Raw genomic sequence first — 25,776 nt, 5'->3', positions numbered from 1 at the left:
ATAAGCCCAAAAAAGGGATTTTTATGAAGGAGTTTGCCTCAATTTCAAGTTCTGCAAAAGGAATGATTGTGGTGGGAGTAGGAGAACCAGGCAATAGCTTTTTTGGATGTAGCTGTAGATATTTTCAACAGTAGCACCAATGGCTTCTGAAAATGAAGCTGTCTTGCCCCAGACTTGAAAAGGACTTTTTACCCAGCAGGCCGAGGACACAGAGTAATGGAACAGAGAGAATCAGTGACCTCCCTCTATTAGATCTGCCTTTCAGCCAGTGTCTAGACCAGTCGGATCTGAGATGGTGGTGGCGTGTTCTCAACCTCCCCTCCTCAGGATGTCAGGTAGACAAGCATGGAGACCTGCACTTACCTCTTCCCCGTCCTCCATTCCTCAGTCCTGTTCAATAGCTAGTAGCACCAGGCTGTGGGACACAGGGGTAGGGACAGCCCCTCCAACCAGCTTAGTTGCTGGTGCTGTATCCAGGTAGCTTGCTCACGCTGGCTGTCAGGGTCAAGTTTTAAGAGCTAGCCCTCAAAACATGTCAACAATAGCAAAGGAGATGAGCAAATCAAAATATCCACGTGAGTAAATAGAAGAAAATAAACTGGGACTTTTATGATATGTTATGTATCACAAAAGAAATAAAAATGAAAAAATAAAAAGGAATAAGGAGGAAAATATTTTTTCTGAAATAAGTTTACTTCATGATCCAAGGGAATAAAACGGGAAGTTTTCCCCTTTCAACCACAATGTAAAATTTAAGAGCAAGAACATACTGAGATAGGTAGAGACATACAAATAAATGAAACCCCCAGCAGAGCAAAGTGAAATGGATTCTTTGAAGATTGTTTTAATGAAACAGAAGAAAAATTGGAAACTGTTACATTGCTGGGTTCTTTTCTGAACAAAATGTAAATAGATTACATCTTTTTTCAGTGTTTAAGAAATACAAGATTCAATCCTATGCATTTCGGACAAGGAGTGTGATACTAAAAAATATTTTCATACCATATACAATTTCAACTCAAAATAAGTTAAAGACCTAAATGTAAAATAAAACTATAAAACTCTTAGAAGAAAACCAAGGTGTAAATCTTTGTGACCTTGGGTTAAGCAGTGGTTTCTTTGATATTACACCTGAAACACAAGCAATAAATAAATATTAGATAAATTGGTCTTAGTCATAATTAAAAACATTTGTTATGCAAAGGCCACCATCAAGAAAGTGGGTGTTGAAAAGACAACCCACAGAATGGGTGAAAATATTTGCATATCATGTACCTGATAAAGGTCTTGTATCTAGAATATATAAAGAAGTATTAAAAATAAAAAGACAACTGAGTTTAAAAATGGACTAAGGATCTAATAGACATTTCTCGAAAAAGAGATTCAAATGGCCAATAAACATGAAAGGATGCTCAACATCACTAGCCATCAGGGAAATGCAAATCAAAACGTAGATGTGCTCCTACTTTACACTTAGAGGACAGCTGTGGGGACGCCTGGGTGGCTCAGTGGGTTAAAGCCTCTGCCTTTGGCTCAGGTCATGATCTCAGGGTCCTGGGATCGAGTCCCGCATCGGGCTTTCTGCTCAGCGGGGAGCCTGCTTCCCCCATGTCTCTCTCTCTGCCTGCCTCTCTGCCTACTTGTGATCTCTCTCTGTCAAATGAATAAATAAAAATCTTTAAAAAATTTTTAAAAATTAAAAAAAAATAGGACGGCTGTGGTCAGAAAACTAGATGAGAAGTGTTGGTGATGATATGAAGGAATTGGACTTTTCCTATGCTATCTGTGGGATTGGTGCAGTTGCCTGGGATGACCATTTGCAGTTCCTCAAAAGGTTAAACATAGAGTTACTGCACCACCCAGTGGTGCCACTCCTAGTATCCATCCAAGAGAAGTGAAAACACGTGTCCACACAATAACCTGTGCATGAAAGTGCATTACAGCATTACTCATAATAGACCCCAATGGAAAAAACTCAAATGTCCATCAGCTGATGAATGGATAAACAGAAAGTGATATATCCGTACCATTGGATATTACTCAGCAAGAGAAAGGAGTGAAGTTCTGATCCATGCTACCACATGGATGAACCCCAAAATGTTGTGTTAAGGGAAAGGGGCCAGCCACAAAAGAACACGGATTTATGACTCCATTTATATCAATGTGCAGATGAGGCAATTCCATAGAGACAGAAAGTAGAGTAGTGGTTATTTAGGGCTGGGCTGTGGGTTGGGAAGAAAGGAATGACTGCAAATGGGCATGGGGTTTCATTTTTGGGGAGGGTGAAAACGTTCTAAAATTGATTGTGGTGATGGTTGTGCAATGCTGAATATACTAAAAACCATTGAATTATACACTTTAAATAGGTGAGTTAGGGGCTCCTGGCTGGCTCCATTGGTGGAGTATATGACTCTTGATCTTGGTCTTGTGAGTTTGAGCCCCACATTGGGTATAGAGATTGCTTAAAAAATAAAATCTTGATCAATAAAATAAGTAGTTGAACTCTATGATATGTGAATTATCTCTCAATAAAGCTATTATGCAAAAACTATATATCCATAAAGGGAAAAAAAAGATAAGACAACAGAAGACAAAAGATTACCAAGAAATATAAAATGGAAAGCAACAAATAAGTAGTTTTTTGAAAAAAAAAATTATCAAAGGGATTATCAAAGATAATAAAAAAAAAAAAGAGGCTGCAATCCAAGCGCCTTGAGAGGGACATCAGTAAGAGCCATAGCTATAGCATTAGTCTTTTTTTTTTTTTAAGATAATAACATCTTTATAAAATAGAATTCACATAGATAAAATTTAAAAAGACTCAGAGATGCACCTGGTGGCTCAGTTCATTAAGCTTCTGACTCTGATTTCTGCTCAGGTCGTGATCTCAGTCGTGAGATTGAGCCCCATGTGGGGCCTGGAATTCACTCTCCCTCTCCCACTCCCTCTGCCCCCCACCTTCACCACCTCCACTCATGCACATGTTCTCTTCATCTAAATAAATGAATAAGTAAAATCTTAAAAAAAAAAAAAGACTCAGAAATGAAGGTACCGAGATTTTCAGAAGGCAGGAGTGAGGCATAAGGATAAAAACAGAGAATCATGAGGAAGTCATTCTTTCCCACTCTGAATCTAGACAGTTTATCTTCTGAATGTTGAACCAGGTACAATAGAGGTTTGGGTAAATCAGAATACTCAGCAGGGAACGAATGAAAGGCCAGTCTACATATGAATCCTGAGACAGCCATTTCTTAACCCTGCTTGGATCCCAGAATGCTGGCACCCAGATTTATACCTCCCAAGCGGGACATTGGTGGATTTTCTGAAACAGTCCATGAAAAGAAGGCCTACAAACACCAAACACCCTAGGACACCCCCAGCTAAGTGGCCAGACCCCAGATATACACTATGGTAACAAAGCATACCCACCACACAGGATATCAGCATTTTCATACCTGACTCTTACATGGGGCAACCATTTCAGGAATGTTACTAACATGGAAGACAGAGACTGAGAATAAAAAAAAAAAGCTCAGAGACATTAGAGATAGGCGAAGGAGCTGAAAAAGCTTCCAACAAATCCTTAATATTCGTCAAGGTGGTGAAAGGTGATGCTCTATCTATTAAATGGGAACTGCTGGAAAAAAAAATGGGAACTGCTGGAAATTTTACATACAGAAAATGGGGGAAAAATTTAGTTGGCAGATAAATCTGGAAAGTCCAACATCCAAGAAATAGGAATTTTGGAAAGATATAACAGAGAAAATGGGAGAGGGGATTATCAAAGATAATATAAAAATTTTTCCCAACTCCGAGGACATGAGACTCTAGATTGAAATAGGTTATCGAGGGCCTGACAAAATGAGTGCCAAAGGTCTATCATTGTGAAGTGTTGAGTACACTAAGGAAAAGATCCCAAAAGCTACCAAATGGAAGAGATGAGTCACTTGCAAATCTCAACAATCAGAATGGCACTGGATTTCTTTACCTTCTTCAGTAGAAACTAAGGGACTTACAGCCGTCTTCAAACTGCAGAATGAAAGTGATTTCCAATCAAGGCTTCTCTCTTGAGCCTAATTCTGAATCAAGTATGAAGGCAGAATAAGGACATTTTTAGGTGAAAAAATGATTTCCGACTTAGTCTTTCTGGAAAATACTAGAGGATGTGCTCCACAAACGTGAGGGCATCAGTTGTGAAGAAAGAAGACTCAGGGTCCTGAAAGTGTGATCCAACATGGAAATTCCCAGGGTAACACCGAAAGGAGGTCCTGGAACAACCAGTTTGGACCAGGAGGATGGAGACTTCAGACTAAATGCTTCCAGAAAAGTGTGAAACAGACAGACTCCCTGATTTAAGTTTGGTCAAGTGAAAAAAAACAGTATTGGAGGAAATGTATTTTCTTTTAGGGGAAGAATCAGTAAATGGTACCAAAAGTTGTATCCTATGGAAAAGGGTCATTTTATACTAGATAGTTCAGATGTGAGTAATATTCACAAAGCCATGTAAACTGAGTATTGATTTATTTTTAAAGATTCTACTCATTTATTTGAGAGAGTCAGTGAGCGAGATAGAGCACAAGTTGGGGGAGGGGTAGAGGGAGAGAGAGAGAGAAGCAGTCTCCCTGCTGAGCGGGGAGCCCGATGCGGGGCTCCATCCCAGGACCCTGGGATCATGACCTGAGCCAAAGGCAGATACTTAATCTATTGAACCAACCGGGTGTCCCAACAGAGTATTGATTTAACGTAAAATTGCAATATACCTTATTTTGGGAGACTAGAGGAGTGGGAAGTAGAGGAAGCATAATGGTGCCAAGACTTTGTCTTCCATAATAGTCAGTCAATAGACAATATCTGAAATGGGTCATGTTATTTAGGAACATGGACATTAACACCAGGAGAAACGACTAGAAAGGTTGAAGATGATTGCTTCTGGGGAGTGGGACTCAGGTAAAAGGGTGAGGTAAGGGGCTGCTTTAAAAAAAATAATAGTAAACTTGTGGTATCGGATGGGGAGACAAACCATGAGAGACTGTGGACTCTGAGAGACAAACTGAGGGTTTGGGAGGGGAGAGAGTGGAAGCTGGGTGAGCCTGGTGGTGGGTATTAAGGGGGGCACGTATTGCATGGAGCACTGGGTATGGTGCATAAACAATGAATTTTGGAACACTGAAAAAAATTAAATTAAAAAAATTTATAATTTTTAATTATATGTACATATAATTACTTAGATGCAAAGCTATTTTTAAAATCCTCTTAGGTTAGACCATAATGAGAATCTCCATTACTGTAACTGACCATATTTTCTGACCAGAATGAAATAAGAATAGAAACAAAATACATATTTAAGCAGCGACAAACCAAATCTCAACCTTTAGGGGAATTATAATATAGTTATAAGCCATAAAACCATGTAACAGACCAAGGAAGGAAAGTTTAATTTAGGAGATAATAAAAAAGAAAAATACTACCTCTCAAAACCAATATTCTGTAGTCTGGTGCAGCCAAGCAATGCCTGACAATAAATTCAACATTTAAATCTCCTTTTTTTTTTGGGTTGGGGGGGGGGCAAGAGAATATGAATGGAGTGCAGGAGGAAGGAGAGAGGCAGAGAGAATTTCAAGCAGACTTCACACCCACGCAGAACCTAACATGGGACTTGATCTTACTACCTTGAGATCATGACCTGAGCTGAAATCAAGAGTCACACACTTAACTGATTATGCCATCCAGGTGCCCCTTGAATCTCTCTATTTTTTTAAGGTGTGTTTATTTTTATTTTTATTTTTGTTTTTTTTTTGTTTTGTTTTGTTTTTTTTTTTTTGGTCAGAGAGAGAGCTCACACAAGCAGTAGGAGCTGCAGGCAGAGGGAGAAGCAGGCTCCCCTCTGAGCAGAGAGCCTGATGTGGGACTCGATACTAGAACCCTGGGACCGTAACCTGAGCTGAAGGCAGATGCTGAACCAACTGTGCCACCCAGGCATTCCGAATCTCCATTTTTAAAAAAAAAGACATTCAACTTAAGATTTTAGAAAATGAACCCTGCCCCTCAACAAAAACCCCACGGAAAAACAACACTGTGGGAGCTAAAAATATACTCAGTTAATAATTTTCTCTATTTTTCTAGTTTGTATGCCACCTGAATTTCAAATAACTGTTTGGGGGGTGTTTGGTGATTGTGTCTTTTAGGTCTTAAGCACAGATAGTTTGAAAATATCAACTCGCCTGAACTTGTTGGACCAAGAGTTGTCTGAAAAGAATGTAGAGCTTCAACACAGCACAGCTGAGGAGAAAATAAAGATTTCAGAACGAGTTCAAGCCCTCCAGAAAGAAAAGGATCAGCTACAGAGACGAAGGAACAGTGTGGATGAGAAACTTAAAAATGGTAGTGTGTTATCACCTGAAGTAAGTCAGTATGCTTTAGAACTGGAAGTGCTCTATGATGGGTCACTTGAATGATTTCCTTTGTCTCTGTTAACTTAAACATAAAAATGAGAAATCTGATAAACTTTGTTTCCTTGAGACTTTGTCAGATGTAACCAGTTTACGGGGTTCCTATTCCATGCCATAAACCATGCTTGACTAGAGACTGTGATACCCTCACAAACAGGTCCATGACGTGGCTCCTTTCCGGCATTGCCAGGGACTGGGACACTAATGCTTCCCTTCGAGTAGGGCCTTTCTCAGCTGGGGTTTGTCATCGACATCACAGAATATAGAAGATGATTCGAAGGGAATCTTTTCCTCAGTTCTTTCAAAGAGAGCACCTACCATCTCTCTATGCTTCTTTCTCGAACAATCCTCAGTAACCCGTCTCGTACTATGGATGGCTAGGGCACTAATGGTTAATTCTTCCAGAAAGTCCCAACCTTTGAGAGCATGTTCCAGCCAGTAGATGCATGGAATTCAAATCCCAGTAAAAATAGCTTTGATAATTTATCAGTTACAGTTAGATTATTGAACACTACATCTGAAATAAATGATGTACTATAAGTTGGCTAATTGAATTTAGATTTTAAAAAAAGAAAAAATATAAAAACAACATAAAAATCTAAAACCTCTGAGTGTGAATCTTCGTTTATGAGGAGCATATGGCTCCTCTCACCTTTCTTTTTTTAAACTATGTAAAAATATATTTATGGTTGTGAAATTCCCCCAGACTGCCTATTTTCAAAATTTTACATCAATTGGCAGTCCCGTTCCTTACTTTATCAGGCCAAGTATGAATTTTTGAGCCTGAATTTTCTCTGCAAATGTTTATTGTTGATGTCCTGTCATGATCAAAGCAAGAAAAAATTGCTAAGAGAAAGTGAGTAGTTGGGAACCCCATACCTTGCTGAATCTTGTATAGTGTTAGAATGGAGCAAGCCAAAGAGACTGTTAAGGGGGCTGGTTAAGAAGGAACAGGAGCAGGGCACCTGGGTGGCTCAGTGGGTTAGCCCTCTGCCTTTGGCTTGGGTCCTGATCTCAGGGTCCTGGGATCGAACCCCACATGGGGCTCTCTGCTCAGGGGGAGCCTGCTTCCCGCTCTCTCTCTGCCTACTTGTGATCTCTCTTTCTGTCAAATAAATAAAATCTTCAAAAAAAAGAAGGAACAGGAGCAAGGGTTTCATAAAAAGATTGTTGTTCACTGCATGGATGAAAGGAATTGAAGACTGGATCGGGGGTAAGGTGGCATCATAAACCTCATTGCCCTGTTTCATAGTCTGAGTTTGTGCATAGGATCACAGAAGCAGACTGTCCTCCTGAGGGTGTTAAATTAGAGCCTGGCCTTGTAGATTTGAGGGTTGTAAGATCCTTAAATAGCGCAAAGTAGGAATATTTAAGGATTTCTTGCCTGCCCAGGACTGTTACTGGGCCCTATGAAAGAAACCAAAGAAACTATAAAATGCATTATGCTTCCTTTGAGAAATTCATACTCTATCTGGGGAAAGTGACAGATACAAGAAAACTCTATACCCTGAAGAACATTTAAAAAAGCAAGTGATAACAATATACTAAAACTATACTTGTTACATTATTTATACAAAACGATGCAGTGGTCATTTACAGGGGAAGATTCATTGAGGCAGCTTTGGTGGGTTGGACTCTCGACCTGTATTATGAAAACCATGATACTGGTGGATATAAGAAAGAAGGACTTTGTAGCTAGAACACCATTAAGTAAGGCATGGAGAAGGGAATGAGCAAATGATGTTTGCAGAAGGGTTGAGGGCCCGTTGTCTTCAAGAAACATTGACTTTTCTGTTTCACATGGAATTCTGTGACTACAAATCTTGATGTAGAGTTTGTGGTGAAAACCATGAGTAATATCTGTTTAGCATCTCATCTGGGATTGGTTTGAGGGAATGATGAGCCCCCTGCCACCGTGGGGTTCCAGTAGCCATGTGAGCTTCTGAGCAGCCTCCTTCCACAGGGCTGGTTCTTCTGAGCACCACTCTGAGGTGGGCTCTGCTCTCACCACTGTTTCCTTAAAGCCAAGATTACTCTTACTGGATAGATCTGCCAGTGACAGATGATCGGCCACGTGAGATTCTGATGCAGCACAAGACATCAGTAACATCTGGGTAGAACAGTCTGCTGCTTCTAACTCTTTTAACTAGTTTAGGATTATATTTTCTTTCCACAATAAATTAAATTATTTTCATAATCGTACTGCTTAATGAGAAGGGACGGATTTTAAATCACTATACTAGTACAGGATTACCCAACAATTTAATAAAAACAAATACTTTTTTGGGAAAACTCCATAAAGAAATTAAAAAAAAAAAAAAGTGGCTCCATTTTTCTAATGCACAGCATTAGAAAGTGGTTCTAATTGCTCAGTAAGTGGGATATAGGAAGAAAACATAAGAACTATTATATCTATGTTTATTTCATCTAATACACTTTCAATATCATGTTTTAACATTAGAACATGCATATAATTTATGGAGAAATATGCAAATATGCAGGGCTTTCTTAAAAGGTTTTGCTCTGTTTGCTTGCTTGTTTGTTTGTTTTACTGATGGGGGTGTGTGACCTAAACTGTTGGGAAACCTGAGTTAGGTCCTTGTTGCTCACAGTGTGAGGTCTCTATCAACAGCAGGAGCCTCAGTGTGGGAGGGGGGCTGGGGGGTGAGCCCCTCTAGAACTGCTGAATGAGAAATCTGCATTTTAACAAGATCCCTGGTGCCTGTGTGTAAAGCAGTGCTCTCTCATAAAGCATAGTCAACCCCATAATCTGTTGTTTGTCATGGGGCAAATTTTTTATCCTGGGCCAGTTTCTCATTGCCATTCATAGTACTTCCCTAACTTAGGTCCAAAACTATAGAAACTAAATTTCTGCTAAGTTGTTCTCAGACATATATAAAGGCAAACTCTTTCCACATTTGTTTTTGGCAAAATATCATAGTATGCATTATTCAGAAGTCAAATATGTTCTTTGGATAACCCACTTTTATTTTCTGGTTCCTCTTACCCATTCACTGATGTAACTTTCAGGGCTTAAGTTTGTTTTTCTTAAAAAGTTGAATATTATTTTCTTCCAGATGGAGTGATGATCAAATCATCAAATTCTTGATGATTAGTGATTTCCCAGAGAAGCAAAATAGCCGTTAAATATATTTTTTCAAAAAGGCTCTTTCAGAAGATTTTTATAAAGTGGCTTTTATTTTATTTTATTTTTTTAAGATTTTACTTATTTATCTGACAGAGAGAGATCACAAGTAGGCAGAGAGGCAGGCAGAGAGAGGGGGGAAGCCGACTCCCCGCCAAGCAGAGAGCCCGATGCGGGACTCAATCCTAGGACCCTGAGATCACAACCTGAGCCAAAGGCAGAGCCTTAACCCACTGAGCCACCCAGGCACCCCAGAAAGTAGCTTTTAAAAATAAGTATTATTCAACCTCCCACTGGAATAGGTTATTACATACCTTTCCCCTGAATTCCAAAATAGGAGTTCTGGAAGTCACATTAACTATTCTTTAGATAGATTGGAAATTTAACCTCCTTTTCCTTTGAAGTGCTGGAGGAAGGAGTGGAGAGAAATATTTGGGTCATCTAATCAGACATATGAAAATATTTTTTTCTCCTTTTCCCTCATAAACCCATTCAGCAGATAACTTAATTGAGTTTAAACTGTGTGATATATACTGTACTAGGCAGTAAGGACATGAGTATGGACAAGATGGTCAAGGAACCTAAAGTCGTGATAGCCTCCACCACACATATAGGTAATACAGAAATATCTACCCAAGTCTCACTTGGTCTGAAATAATTTCTTACCAGAAATTTGAATACCCTCAAATAAGATGTTTGGATAGTTCAAAGAACTGCTGGTCTTTCTGACAGGGATTCATCACGGTTTTTTTGGTTGTTTTTGTTTGTTTGTTTGGTTGGTTGTTTTTGGTCCCCTACAAAGGAAATCTTCTCTAGCTTATGAAAAAAGTGTTCCATCATCCACATTTTTAATGCCTTTGTTTGCCCTTTAATGGCATCTCATAGGAATTTCATGAAATGTTTCATGTCCTTAGATCCTCCCTACTTTTTTTTAATGTCATACTCTTTTTTCCCTAGAGACCCTCTTTGATGACTCATTCTTAATAATTTATTCTAAGTCTATTTCTTCTTTCCCTCCCGGCAGTCTATCGTTTCGATAGATCCCTGAGGGGACACCGGGAGTCTCCAGATCTAACACATACTGTGCACTTGTGGAGCTGTGGAGGGGAGATACATGGCTCTAGTCCTGGTCCTGGGGGCTGAGGCTTTGTTCCAGTGTGTTCCTTGGTTATCCGCATTTGCTGTGTGACCAGGATCTTTCATACATGAGGTTTAGTACGAGGATTCAGTGACTGTATGTTTTATATATGTGTGTGTACACAATAAACATTTTCTTCAGATTTAGTAGACAAATGGTAAGTCCGTTAGACTCAGATAGCAGAGTGAGATCTTAGTGTATGACATGAAGTCCAAGTTAATTATTTCCTTTACACTGAGCAATTTCTATTTTATCTAGGAAGAACATGTTCTTTTCCAACTTGAAGAAGGGATTGAAGCTTTGGAAGCTGCAATTGAATACAAGAATGAAAGTATTCAGAGTCGCCAGAACTCACTCAGAGCCTCACTCCAAAACCTCTCTCATAGTGAAGCAAATGTCTTGGAAAAACTCATTTGCCTGAGTCCTGTAGAGATGAGAGCTATTCTTTTCAGATATTTCAATAAGGTTTGTTTCGGAAGGACAGAGGATTTTCTTGTATGGGGGCAAGGTGGATGGTTACACGTCAGGTTCCAGAAATTGAAAGGCATAAAGCTTTGGTGGTGTAACTACAGATTTAAGCGTGATTTCTCCTGGCACTACTGAATGTGGTCGTCTGAAAGCTGTGTGCTTATCCAAGTATGCGTGCCTCACTTTGGGAGGTTCTTAACGTGGGATGGGCCTTTTGAAAGAAGGGCTTTTTCAAATAGGCTTAAAAACCCAAGAATTCAAGTTGTATTCCTCAATCACTATTTCTTGGATATTTTCAAGATTTGGTTGTTACTACTCAGCATTCATGAAAAATCAAGGGCCCTCCAAAATCAGGCTTCCTTTCTTTTATTGCTATAGGGTCGGGTTACGTGTACTTTATCATCATACCTATGAACTGAAATGAAAATGAAGTGGTGCATCAGTGGCAAAGATAATAATAGATTTTCACATTAACTTGAATAATGTCTTCTCTCAAGGCATATATTATGAAGTGTTAAGCAAATAATAGCTCTTTTCTCTGAAAGGTATCTTCCGTTTAAGGGAGTATCAGACCATTAATGAAAAATAAAACATTGGAGTTTGAAAATAAAGTTCCAGTTCTGTTAGACAAGTGAAATAAAGATGAAGAAATGAATGGAAATGATAGGCACAGCCCTCCTCTTGGGTAATGACTGTCAGTAGTGAGCTACTATTACTGATAAGAGCGCATCCCATCACATGTGTGGAGGGCAGAAAAAATGGTGCGGTGCTGTTGGAAGCTTTGATAGAATTCTTTTCTGGTGCTCTTATAGAGAAAAGGTTCTTAATCCAAACCACGCAGGCCAAGGTCAGTGGATTTTCTGACCCTGGGTACCCTTTGTAGAAATTAGTATTTTTCTAGAGAGAAGGTCATTACATTAGCAAGTGACACATACATTGAAGTATATTCACTCCATAGCCATGCAGAGAAGAACCCATTGCACTAAATGCACAATCTGAGACTGAACTCCATATAGTTTTTAAAAGTCTGTTACTTATTTATAACATGCATTTTGGAGTTAACACTGGGCAGTATCTAGATGTTACAAGAGTCTCTAAGTTCCCATTCTCTCCCCCCCCCATTCTCTTCTTAAGACCAAAGAAATGGATTTAGATGATTGTCACTGTAAATTGCAATGACCATGACTGAGAGATGATGGAGGGGTGATAGTTAGAGCCACATGATATTAAAAGTAAAGTTGTTACCAGTTCAGAATCCCAGCAAACTCAATGGGCTCTTAGGTTATTTTGTTGAGTATGTTACAGAGCATTTGCTTAGTTACACCACAGTGGCTAAGGAAGTTGTTCATGTAGCCTAAGAGAAGTAGGCTATTACAAGGCTATGGAAGACACACTTAGAAGGTCAAAAAATGTCTTTGCTAGGTGGTCCATTTGCGAGAAACCGAACGGAAGCTCCAGTTACAGAATGAAGAAATGAAAATGAAGGTTCTGGAACGGGATAATATGGTTCGTGAACTGGAGTCTGCCCTTGAGCATTTGAAACTACAGTGTGACCGGAGACTGACCCTTCAGCAGAAGGAGCATGAGCAAAAGATGCAGCTGCTGTTACAGCATTTCCAAGGTACTGCCCCTTCTGGTCCGCTGCTATGGAAGACACACTTAGAAGGTCAAAAAATGTCTTTGCTAGGTGGTCCATTTGCGAGAAACCGAACGGAAGGCTGTGTGTCGGAGGGGCTCGGAGGGGAAGCCAGGAACAGAAGCTTGTCACATAATAAATAGTTCCTACTTATATTTGGTTTTGAGCTTCACATGTCTGGGTTCCTGCACATGGGGAGAGGGGACTGGGATGTAGGGCTCTTGGTGCTTGAAAAGCCCTCCCTCTGTCTGTCCCAGGGCCACACATAAGAACTCCCACCCATCTGTTGTTGGTCTTTTTTTTATGTACAACTGCGGCAATCCTGGCTTCCGGTGTACAGTTGAAAAGTGTCGGTGTACAGTTGAAAAGTGTCGCTCTCTCAAGGAGGGAGTACTTTGATATTTAAATTACTTTCCCTTTACATAATTAACGTGATAGGCACCCCGTCAGATTTCTAGTTATGTTTCTTGTTATAATTTTCAGTTGATTGTAAATTTTATGCATAAAGGTTATATCTTAGGTCAAAATTAGCCTACCACCATTGGACACGTATTGTTATCAGTGCACAGTAGTTCAGCCGTCAACTCTGGTGTGGAAAGAGCTGTCACAGCAGTTGGTCCTCATGTTACCTGGGCATTTGGCCAGTACACAAAGAGTTGCTATGGCAACAAAATCACTGCCTGGCAGCACTGGTAATGCTTCAGTCCAGGCTGCTTAGCTGCTTAGCCTTGATTCTTGTGAATCTATAGCTGGAAATGGGTTAGAAAGGATCTGGAGAAACAATCTGAGTAAGCAGAAAATTGGAAAATATATAAATTTGAGTATTGAGGCAATTTGCCCCTAAGTTAATTCAATAACCAGTCGATTAACAACCAGGTGCCTGATGACAGGATCCTACATGTTGCTTCATTCAAACATGCTCTCCTTTCCTTATTTTTAGTTCTATCTTAACGTCTCTATAAAGTGATATTTTCATAGACTTTTTAATGTATTTTTCAAGTGATTGGCATTGCACCACAAAAGCTCATGCTATAGCCAAATGAGGACATTTTAAAAATCATTCATTTCTATACCTGGGATTAGTTTTTCTAACAAAGTTGTAGCTAAAAATGATAATTTATGAACTTTCTAATTTCAACTGACTATGTTGTATAAAATTCAGTTGACATAGATGATATTCTTTTTTTTTTAAGATTTTATTTATTTATTTGACAGAGAGACACATCACAAGTAGGCAGAGAGAGAGGGGGAAGCAGGCTCCCTGCTGATCAGAGAGCCGGAAGCGGGGCTCAGTCCCAGGACCCTGAGATCATGACCTGAGCTGAAGGTAGAGGCTTAACCACTGAGCAACCCAGGCACCCTGAAATAGATTATATTCTTTATAGGGATTCTGAGTTTTGGTGTTATTAAAGTATTTATTTATTTTTTAAAGATTTATTTATTTTAGAGAGAAGAGACAGAGTTGGTGGGGAGGGGCAGAATAAGAGGGAGAAAACTCAGGGAAACACACCACTGAGCGCAGAGCCCAACACAGGGCTTGATCCCACAACCCTAGCCAAAATCATGACCTAGCCAAAATCAAGAGCCTGATGCTTAACTGATTGAGCCACTCATGCACCCCTTAAAGTTTTATTTTTAAATACAAGATAATGGGGGGCACCTAGGTGGCTCAGTGGGTTAAGCCTCTGCCTTTAGCTCAAGTCATGATCTTAGGGTCCTGGGATCGAGCCCCACATTGGGCTCTCTGCTCAGCAGGGATCCTGCTTCTCCTCTCTCTCTGCCTGCCTCTCTGTCTACTTGTGATCTCTCTCTGTGTCAAGTAAATAAATAAAATATTTTAAAAAAACAGATAATGGGTTAATTTAGAATATCCAATATACTTAGATCAAATTTTTCAAAACAGCCAGTTACAAAAAAAAAAAAACATTTAAAACCAGTAGGATCATGTTATATGCAATTAATGAATCATTAAGCTACATAAAAACTAATGATGTACTATAGATTGGCTAACTGAATTTAAATAAACAAAAAATAAAAAATTAAAAAGAAAAAACCCAGTAGGATCATCTTATAAATATACCACTAGGAAAGAATAGGTCCAAGAGTATGTATTTGCAGAAGGTCAATAAACTAGGTTTTACCGGTTCTAAAACATACCCAATAGGGACAGTTTTATAGATTCATAAATATTAAGTAGAAGCTTTAAGTTATATTGTAGCATAAGCTACAACTTATTTCTGTTTCCCCTCTTTTTTGTATGGGTGTTTTCTTTTGTAATTTAATCTCTCTAGCCTCTTTTGGCAGGTTTTTGGTTTTGGGGTTTTTTTTTGTTTATAGATTTCTTAGGCTTATAAACCTAGGCCTCTGATTTTCCATATATCCACAGTTCCTGATATGAACTTTATTTTTTTATTTTTTAACTTTTAAGATTTTATTTATTTGACAGAGAAAGAGTGTGTGAGCACAAAGAGGGGGAGCTGCAGAGGGAGAGGGAGAAGCAGGCTCCCCCTGAGCAGGAAGCCTGATTTGGGACTTGATTTCCGGGACCCTTGGATCATGACCTGAGCTGAAGGCAGATGCGTAATCGATTGAGCCACCCAGGCGCCCCCTGATATGAACTTTAAATAAAATATTGATGCAACTGATAGAGTTCCAGATGTGAATTTTTTATAGGGAACACCTTATTTCTGCTGTTTCAAGGATAAATCTAGTTAATGTTACTCAAAAAGTGCTTATGAATCATGAAGATGCGGTAGTTGGTAGGGGGTTGGACGGAGACGGTGACTAAGGGCAGAAGAATCCAAACTGTATCTGAAAGCAAATCCATTCAGGTAACAAATACATGTAACATAATTCTGACCCTTTAAATACAGTCTGGAGACTGTGTTAGAATATAATTTTTAGTCATTTAGTTTAAACTGATTTTAAATATAAATCTCTGTTTCATAGAGCAAGATGGTGAAGGCCTCATGGAAATGTTAAAAACATATGAAGATAAAATCCAACAGCTGGAAAAAGATCTTTATTTCTATAAGAAAACCAGCAGAGATCTTAAGAAGAAACTTAAGGAACTGGTAGGGGAAGCAGTTCGGCGGCAGCTAGCAGCATCTGAACGTAAGACTTTTCATGTCACTTGTCATGCTAACGGTATGTGATGTATCTAATATTCAGTGAAGTTGTGCCTGCCTTAACAGTTTAGCCTTTCCCAATTGATTTGGTTATTTAGAATTAGATATTGAACTTGTATTTGTCTCTGTAAACAAAAATAGTTTTCTAGTCCTAATCACCAGGGAAATGCAAATCAAAACCACAATGTGATATCACCTTCCACCTGTCAAAATGGCTGAAACCAACAACACAGGAAAAAACAAGTGTTGGCGAGGATGTGGAGAAAAAGGAGCACTCGTGCACTGTCGGTGGGAGTGCAAACTGGTGTAGCCACTCTGGAAAACAGTATGGAGGATCCTCAGATTAAAAACAGAATTACTGTTGGGGCGCCTGGGTGGCTCAGTGGGTTGAGCCTCTGCCTTCGGCTCAGGTCATGATCCCAGGGTCCTGGGATCGAGCCCCCCGTCGGGCTCTCTGCTCGGTGGGGAGCCTGCTTCCTCCTCTCTCTCTCTACCTGCCTCTCTGCCTGTTTGTGATCTCTGTCAAATAAATAAATAAAATCTTAAAAAAAAACAACAACAACAGAATTACTGTATGGTTCAGTAATTCCACTAGTGGGGGTTTACCCAAAGAATATGAAAACACTAATTTGAAAAGATATGAGCATCCCTATGTTTATTGTAGCATTATTTATAATAACCAAATTATGGAACAACTCAAATGTCTGATAGATGAATGGGTAAAGAAAATGTGGTGTATACACACAATGGAATATTAATTCAGCCATAAAGAGAATGAAACCTTGCCATTTGCAAGGACAGGGATGGATCTAGAGGGTATAATGCTAAGTGAAGTGAGTCAGAGAGAGACAAATACCATATGATCTCACTCCTAAGTGGAATATAAGAAACAAAACAAATTTGGTTTGATTTGGTTGTTTAGAATTAGAGATTGAACTTGTGTTTTTCTCTATAAACCAAAAAAAAAAATACTTGTCTGCCTGACCCTCACCCTAAAACATGACATAACTAAACGAGAAAGTGCCATGATTAAAATACACCCTTTTGAAGTCTCCCAATTAGAGAAGAATCAATATTTCTAGAATAACATATTTTACATTTTTTCAAAGATTTTACTTATTTATTTGAGAGAGAGAGAGGGAGAAAGAGACTACAAGCAGGGAGGAGGGGTGGAGAGATGAGCAGCAGGCTCTCTGCTGAGCAGGGAGCACAAAGCAGGGCTTCATCCCAGGACCCTGCGATCGTAACCTGACCGGAAGGCAGACGCATAACAAACTGAGACACCCAGGAGTCCTAATATATTTTACATTTTATAAAAGAATGAGCCTGCCTTTAGAGAAGTTATTCTACTAAGTCAAGTATGCATAGTTGACTTGACAACATTTTAGGAACACAGACCTGTTCTGTATCTGTAAAGAAGACCACTTAAAGATGGGTACAACAAGACTGTAAAGAGACCAGTGGAAACTATATCTACGCATAAGGAAAAGATACATGCTGAATATATAATGTAAGAAGAATTAACATAGCTTTAAAGTTTAAAACAGTAATATCTTAGAAAAGTAGTTCTTTTTTTTTTTTTTTGAAGATTTTATTTATTTATTTTTTTGATAGGGAGAGACACAGCAAGAGAGGGAACACAGCAGGGGGAGTGGGAGAGGGAGAAGCAGGCTTCCAGCAGAGCAGGGAGCCCGATGCGGAGCTTGATCCCAGGACCTTGGGATCATGACCTGAGCTGAAGGCAGAAGCTTGATGACTGAGCCACCCAGGCGGCCCTAGAAAAGTAGTTCTAATGCTACCTTATGGTTATGATATTTGTAATTTATAGTTATTTTCACAAGTAGTTAGGTGGGTCAGTGTCAGCTAATGCCATTTTCAAAAAAAAGAATCGAAACCTAGGTCAAGTAACTTAAAAACACAACAGTAATTAGAACATGGTCTCAGGTCCTTCATCTTATGATTCCTGGTTTAACATTCTACAATAAAAGTTGTCTTAGGACAGAGATGTGACACAGACAGACAGATCCTGCCAGAGAGACTACGTTTTCTGATTTTCAATGTAGTAATGCAGAGGTGCTAATGTAACTAGAATATTTACTTGAAATACTGCCTGCATTATATAGCTGCACCTTTTACTTGAAACACGCCATAGGGGCACCTGGGTGGCTCAGTGGTTGGGCCGCTGCCTTCGGCTCAGGTCATGATCTCAGGGTCCTGGGATCGAGTCCCACATCAGGCTCTCTGCTCAGCAGGGAGCCTGCTTCCTCCTCTCTCTCTGCCTGCCTCTCTGCCTGCTTGTGATCTCTCTCTGTCAAATAAATAAATAAAATCTTTAAAAAAAAAAAAAAGAAACGCCATAAAAAATTAAAAAGTAAACAAACGTTAAGTAGCAAACAGAACAATCAGCATAAGACCATTTTAGCTTTGGGACACCTGGTTAAGCCTCTGCCTTCGACTCAGGTCATGGTGTCAGGGTCTTGGGATTGAGCCCCGCATTGGGTTCTCTGTGCAGCGGGGAATCTGCTCGCCTCTCTCTCTCTGCCTGCCTCTCTGCCTACTTGTGATCTCTCTCTCTCTGTCAAATAAATAAAAATCTTTATTAAAAAAAGAGACTGTTCTAGCTTTAAAAAATCCACTTTCAAACTTGAGACATCTAACATTAGATACCTAGTTTGTTTTTTTTTTAAGTTTTTGGGTTTTTTTTTTTAAGATTTTATTTATTTATTTGACAGGCAGAGATCACAAGTAGGCAGAGAGGCAGGCAGGGGAGGGGGGAAGCAGGCTCCCTGCTGAGTGGAGAACCCAATGCAGGGCTCCATCCCAGGACCCTGAGATCATGACCTAAGCCGAAGGCAGAGGCTTTAACCCACTGAGCCACCCAGGCACCCAATACCTAGTGTTTAAATGGTCCATGTTTATATTGCGAGTCAACAAGACATCTTTTAAAATGCTAGTGTGGTGTGGGGATATAGAGGTTTCACCCTCGTTCTGCACCTTCATCCTGCTCTTTAATGACACAAATGCAGAAAATTGAACAAGTTAAGTAATCTTGGAGTTATCATAAAGCTCTGAATCTGTCTGACTAACTTACTTGGGAATCTAGTTTTTTTTTTTTTTTTTTGGTCTTGTTTGTTTTTAAGTAAACTTTACCACCAACATGGGACTCGAACTCACAACCCTGAGATCAAGAGTTTCATGCTCTACCGACTAAACCAGCCAGGGACCCCAGGAAATCTAGTCTCGATACTAATGTTGAAGAAACTACTTCAGCTAGCTTGCTATTCCACCTAGATACATCTATAAAAAGTAAGAAAAGTAATAGTCATCGTAGGAAAATTTGAAAATATAGAAAAAGAGCTGGAAAAAAATCATAATTCTACCCACAACTATTAACATTTAGCATAATTCTTTTCAGTATTGTCCCCATGCTTTAAAAAAATTAGTCAGAATCATATTAGAGATAAAGCTTGTACTATATCTATATACAAAATGCTATTCTAATATAATATTAAACAAAATTTGTTTGAATTATAAATATAGCAGTTTATATATATCAAATTCTGAGTTCCCTAAAAATTATTAGGCACTTCACAATCAGTGATCTTAATACTTAACTGTCTTGGTATTCAGTTCATTAGTTTGTTTATTTGTTTGCTTTCTGAATTTTTTCTATTAACATATAATGTATTATTTGCCCCAGGGGTACAGGTCTGTGACTCATTAGGCTTACACATTTCACAGCACTCACCAAAGCGCATACCCTCCCCGATGTCTATCACCCTATCCCTACCCCGCCACCACCCAGCAACCCTCAGTTTGTTTCGTGAGTCATTGTTTTTTGATAGTAGTCTTTTCAGTGTCTGCATACAACACTTACATTTATCTTGTAAATGGCATTTTTAGCATTTTCAAGTGCAGAAAAATTAATCTTGGTCTAAAATATCTTGGTTACCTCTTAGTCATGCCTCTGTTACAGTGCATCTGTTTTCTAACAAATATATTAGGGTATGAGGATAAAATCTGTAAGAATATGATCAGTTTATATGGACATGCAGTTGATGTACTTATTTAAGTATTTAAAACTCTATCCTTGTATCAGTTTAAATCACTATAAAACTCTGTGTGAGGATACTGGAGTCAGAAGAGTTGGGCTGGAACCTAACTTGTTTTCCTCACTCTGTGACCTCAGGTGAACTAATCTTTTTCTGGTTTGTTCCCTACTGGTAAAATTCTGGAAGAGGGAAACTTTCCACTGTGAAATATCCAAGTTGGGCAAGAAGTGAGCTTCTCCAGCAAGCCCATCTCTGCTCTTTCACATATGCTTTTTCAAAAATAAGATGCCTGGCTCCCTTTCCCAGACATCGGGACCTGAGCATCATTTTTTTTTTAAAGCTTCCAGTGACTGACATGTGGCAAAGTTTGGGAGCCACTGTCTACCGTTATCTTGGTGAATATCTGCTAGTTCCATGTGCGAATCTGTGTCATTTGTTAGTTCAGCTGGTTTGTTTGTGATATTATTTTATTTTTATTTTTATTTTTTTAATTTTTTATTTTTTATAAACATATTATTTTAAAAGTTAGAAAAACAACTATGTTTTCAACCAGGGGTAAAAAACTGAAATGCCTTCAGGATGCAGGGAGCCAAAGGGAGCAGCAGGGAAGGTAGCAGCTGTCTCAACAGGCAGGGCCAGCTCTGCTCCAGCTTCTGTGGCCAGGCAGAAATCAGTAGTTCTCATTTTTTTCTAGAAAAGACGGAATCTCTATTTTCATATGAAAGTTCCCAATTAAAAAATTGGGTGTCCCAAAAAAACTGGGATCCCGTGTTATTTCATAGGCAAGTAAAATGTGTCTATGGGCCAGATTTGGCTAGGGACTGCCAGTGTGCAACTTCTGTTTTTAAACTTGGTATTCGTAGGATTAGAAGTGTACTAATCATGTGTCAATATATGTTAACATTGGCATTCTTTATTGTATTAGGTCTCGGGCCTAGATGGGCTTTTCTCAAGTACATTTTTGTCTTTGATATTAGATAATTCTAGGATTTGAAGACTTCAAGCTTTGATCTTTCCACTCAGTCCTTCACTCATTCCAGGAGGGTAACCCACTGAGCGGGTGTGCTGTCCTCTCCACTTTTTTTTTTTTTTTTTTTTTTTTTTTTAAAGATTTTATTTATTTATTTGACAGAGAGAGATTACAAGTAGGCAGAGAGGCAGGCAGAGAGAGAGAGGAGGAAGCAGGCTCCCTGCTGAGCAGAGAGCCCGATGCGGGACTCGATCCCAGGACCCTGAGATCATGACCTGAGCTGAAGGCAGCGGCTTAACCCACTGAGCCACCCAGGCGCCCCTGTCCTCTCCACTTTAATGGTGGATCCCCAGAATATTTTTAAGGAGCTCAGCCCTGCTATCATGCTGGGAGTTCTAACCAAGACTAGACTTTCACATACACGATGCCACATCCCAAAAGCTCCCCCAGACATACAGCCAGTATTCTCCGGTGCTGCTTCACTTAGCCAAGGTGTGGACTGTGGTTCACCAGTGGCAAGGCAGTGGAGGACAGGTGTAGGAGACCAGAGAGGCCCAAAGCATTCTTGTGTTTCCAGGGAAAAACAGAATCACTAGATGACTATTTTCCCAACTTTGTTCTATGAATTAAAAGTTATCAGTTATTCACATATAGAATGCCTGCAGGTGAAACTTCTGTTTGTCTAAGTCACCTAACAAAGAAAAAAAGCTGAAAGATATCTTTATATTGAGTGATAATAATATAATTATGTTAGGATATCGTGATCAAAATACTTGTTTTTGAAGAAATCTCTAATTTTTTTGCTTTTTGTATTATTTTAAGATCATGATGCTGGGGATAGAGTTCTGAACCCTGATGAAGCAGGCATGGTTCCAGAAGAATTAAAGTGGGCATCCAGAACTGAAAATATGAGATTAAGTGGAAGAGAAAGAGAACTGGACAATTCAACAAGCAGTTTAAGAACACAACCAAATCCTCTGAAACTCTGGGAAGAGGGCCCAGAATTGCCTTTGATCTGTAGCTCTTTAGCACCCACTAGTGGACATTTGTTAAACAATGAGGATAAAATAGAAGGAGATGAAAATCATTTCACAAAATCTCATAGCCGACCATCACCCCAAATCCAGCTGGTGGGTAATGTGGGACAGCTTCATGGTGTCACATCTGTAAAACTGTGTCGTAAAGAGTTACGTCAGATTTCTGCCTTGGAACTATCATTACGACGTTCCACTCTTGGAGCTGGGGTTGGATCTATGACTGCTGATTCCATTGAAGTAGCTAGGAAACCGAGTGACTTAAAAACTTAGGCCTTTAGTAACAGAACTTTTAACTTTCAAGAGGAGGTATTAGATTCCTTTGTCTAACCTGTTAGAAATTAAAGCTCTTCCTTCAGGATATAGGAAGAAGGGGAGGAAGGAATCATCTTGTATACTATAGATGTATGTATCTTCTATGGTATGTTTGGGAAGTTTTAATTATTTGCAGACAATTAGCAATAATTGTAATTAGCAAACGAACATGTTCTCTAATACTGTCAAGTAATGGAAAATTTAAATTTTTTACATATTTAAATATTTATTTATTTGAATTTAATTAACTATTCAAATTTAATTTAAATAATTAAATATTTAAATTTATTTCCACTTAAAAATTTGCTTAAAATCCAAGCTTATATAAAGAAGAAAAAGACTGGAATAGTAATATTGCTGTATAATATAAAAGTATGTTATAATACATGAATTACACTTTATAAGTTTATAATATTGTTATTCTCAAATGTATTTGTTATTTTGAAGAGTTACAGTTAAATATTGCTTGTATGAGAGAGGGAGTTACATACAGCCTATCTTTTGGCACAGCTGAAAAATCTGTGCCAAAATACAGTCTGTGGGTTTAAGGCAACTTGACTAGGTTGATGGGTTGAAGTTAATTTATGATCCTCCGAGTTCACAGAGCTTGAGTGATCAATCTTGACTTTCTAAAGACAGTTCTCTGCTCTTTTTCTGGAATTGTCTTTAGAATGTCATATTGCTATTTTGCTTATATTATGAAATCTAAGTTTTATCTTGCTCCTACCCTGTATACTCAACATGTCTGTCCCTAGGCTATAAGATTGGGGGAAAAGGATTCAGTCCTATGCCACAGGGAAACAGACAGAATAACGGTAAAGCATTTTAGCATTTCCAGGAAAAGTTATTTGGTCACACGAGTGTGCCTGTAAAGCTTGAAGTCTCACCAGAGGCTCTTCAGCTAAGAAGCTGATGGGCCTCATCAGAGACTTTCCTCTACAGCCTGCTTACTCGGGTCTTGCACACAGGCAGGCCAGACTGCACTGGGGCTGTAAATATGTAAATGAAATTTTTCATCAAGATTTTTTCAGTCTAAATCTTATTATATAATATAAACTTCAGTTTGGAATTAAGAATGAAAATACTGATTTTCCCAACAAATACTTTGTACCTTTTCATCATACTTTTTAATCACAGAAAACATTATAATGACCAGAGGTATTTTGTTGTTATTTTTGTTACTTTTCGAAATTTCCATTTGTAAAATAAAGTTGTTTCTTAAACTAACTACTGTTTGGGTGGGACAGTGGTCAAGCTGCCCTGACTTATGGATGTCTACTCAGTTCTTGCTGACTCCAGTGTTTCTAAGGTGATGCTGCTACTGATATTTTTTTGGTCCTTTTCCTTTGTTGTTATGACCCTGCCCATCTTACCAAAGACCCCAACTGTCACTCTGTGCTCACATACTTATGGTTTCCTTTTCTGATTTCTAGTGCCTAGGGAGTAGGGCTCCTTGTTCTCATTGCTAAAAACCAGTTCCTAGAGAAGAAAACCCAAACAAAACAAACTTCTAAATCGGCGAATAGTTCTGTATCTCTTAAGCATGGTACTGAAATTCATTTAAATTGTGGGTGAGATAGACTGCCATGCACTTAGCTGGGAATTGAACCACATTACACAGCATTGGCCCAGTGAGAAACTGCTTTCAACAGGGAATTACGAACTAATTTGGAAAATACCTTTTTAGCAGAGACTATTTCAAGTCAGATTCTGGTTTTAAGCTAGTCTCTTCTTTTTGCCTCAGTTTATATGATATATACTTAATATATATCATATGCAATGTGTGTATATACTATCTATAGATATGACAAAGGTCAGTACCTTAACCAAGTATAATGATATATCTATTAATGAAGGTCCTAAGTGTAAATTCCTTATAAGATTAAGTAATAATTTAGAATAAGAATATATTCTAACCCTGGAATCTTAGTTTGCCTCAGAAATTGGCCCATACTTGTTTTACCTGTGGAAATAGAAACATACTTTCTAAAAGCCAAAGCGCTCGCACTCACAAAGCAAGAAAATTTATATCAAATCAACAGTGATTAGATTTAATAATGCAAATGTGAATGGACTCCTAAATAAGAAAGGTACAATTTTTTTCTTCCTTTTGGTTACACATATATCCATATACAATGATAGATTTCATGTACATACAGTAACACATACATATAAATACAAATAATGTCCTGAATAACAAATACATTCTGGAAGTGAACCTCTCATCTTTCTAGTTTAGTGCCCTCACAAAGGAAAGAAAAATTAAGGCACCCTGCCCAAGTCAAGTAAAAAATTTTTTTTTACTTATACTAGTAATAAATTTTACTCTGCTTCACATGCTTTCCTTAGTCTAATCATTTTGTCATCATGTTTGCCTTTTTGTATGCAAATGATATATGTCTGTGGTTTTCTTTTTTTTGTGGTTCATTATGGGTTTTTTTCCCCCCACTTACAAAAGAGCATTTGGAAGGAAACATATTTGCCTCTGTGAAGTACTAGTTCCTTCCCTAAATTCAGAGTGTTGAAGATAACAGGGTGGGAAAATTATATAAATATGGGAACTATGGGTGGGAAGAGTATCAGTGAAGGTGATTTGGGGCTTTAATGTTTGTTTTCTTCTCCTAATAGGTATTTTTTTAGGTCAACAGCATGGTGAGTGCTCATTTAAGAACTGATGTCTTAAATGGAAGAGGTTAATAAAGGTCTTACACTAAGTCTAAGGGAGTCAGATGCTGAGTGGGAGTTTGAGTCTATAGTTACCATAAATTCTCATGCATCAAATGCAAGAATGGCGTGTTTGGGTCTCAGTTATTTCCTTAGGGACATATCTGTGACTGTTTAAAACACTGGAGTATCTTTCAGTATCTGAAAGTTCATTATCCACTTGTTCACCATTCTTCTCTCAACTTCGCTGGAATATTAAAGAGTATTAATTATGTATATTTTACATCTAAATTTATAACAGGCCTCAGGCTGCCTTCATTGGTACTAACACATTCATCTACGTTTATATTTTCGACAGATGGAAATGAAGGTAGAAAGGAGATCCTTCCACAATAACCATCTCAAGTGCATTGATTTTGTGATATTTCTGAGCTTGTATGGCAATAGTGTTTGCAGAGTAGTAGGAACATCTTCCCAAGGGGGAGGAATATTTTGTTACTCTCATTGTTTACCTTGATGCTGACAATAAAAAGCAGACTTTTGATAAGTTTTGGTGTTTTAAGTCTTCCACAAACAATGCATCCCTTTACCTCCTGCAGCAGGAGTGACTGCTTCCATTCCTTGCTCTTAAATTGTGGGGAATGCACAGCACCAAATACGACAAGAATGGTGTTTGATTTTTATAACTATTCCAACAATACCCCAACATGGAGGTAATTAGAATGAGAAAAATTATGAAAAGAAAGCTCAGAAAAACTTGACTTTTGATATTTTCCA

General features: G+C 38.6%; 1 protein-coding gene and 1 long non-coding RNA gene across 6 annotated transcripts in view; one reads left to right on the top strand and one right to left on the bottom strand.

The window, feature by feature from the left end:
* KIF27 (kinesin family member 27) overlaps positions 1–25,546 on the top strand; it is a 95,808-nt gene extending 70,262 nt beyond the window's left edge. Inside the window, exons 14-18 of one of the 2 annotated variants that reach the window (XM_045086068.1) lie at positions 6,186–6,401; positions 10,991–11,197; positions 12,623–12,821; positions 15,786–15,950; positions 21,809–25,546. In XM_045086068.1, coding sequence (XP_044942003.1) covers positions 6,186–6,401; positions 10,991–11,197; positions 12,623–12,821; positions 15,786–15,950; positions 21,809–22,293 — 1,272 coding nt within the window. In that variant the 3' untranslated portion in view covers positions 22,294–25,546. Of the gene's footprint in view, positions 1–6,185; positions 6,402–10,990; positions 11,198–12,622; positions 12,822–15,785; positions 15,984–21,808 lie in introns of both variants that reach the window. The other variant, XM_045086067.1, reaches the window with a different exon arrangement.
* The window catches only part of LOC123393585, a 60,421-nt gene that overhangs the window by 22,487 nt on the left and 12,158 nt on the right, over positions 1–25,776 (bottom strand). For 2 of the 4 annotated variants that reach the window (XR_006608413.1, XR_006608414.1), the window contains one exon: positions 9,909–10,000. The exons of the other annotated variants lie outside the window; for them this stretch is intronic. This is a non-coding gene — a long non-coding RNA (uncharacterized LOC123393585). The remainder of the gene's footprint in view (positions 1–9,908; positions 10,001–25,776) is intronic. 4 annotated transcript variants of the gene reach the window in all.

Source organism: Mustela putorius, unplaced genomic scaffold, assembly GCF_011764305.1.
Source record: "Mustela putorius furo isolate JIRA1106 unplaced genomic scaffold, ASM1176430v1.1 tig00000876_pilon_pilon_pilon, whole genome shotgun sequence".
Classification (NCBI taxonomy): Eukaryota; Metazoa; Chordata; class Mammalia; order Carnivora; family Mustelidae; genus Mustela; species Mustela putorius.
This window is presented reverse-complemented; position numbering and strand designations above follow the sequence as displayed.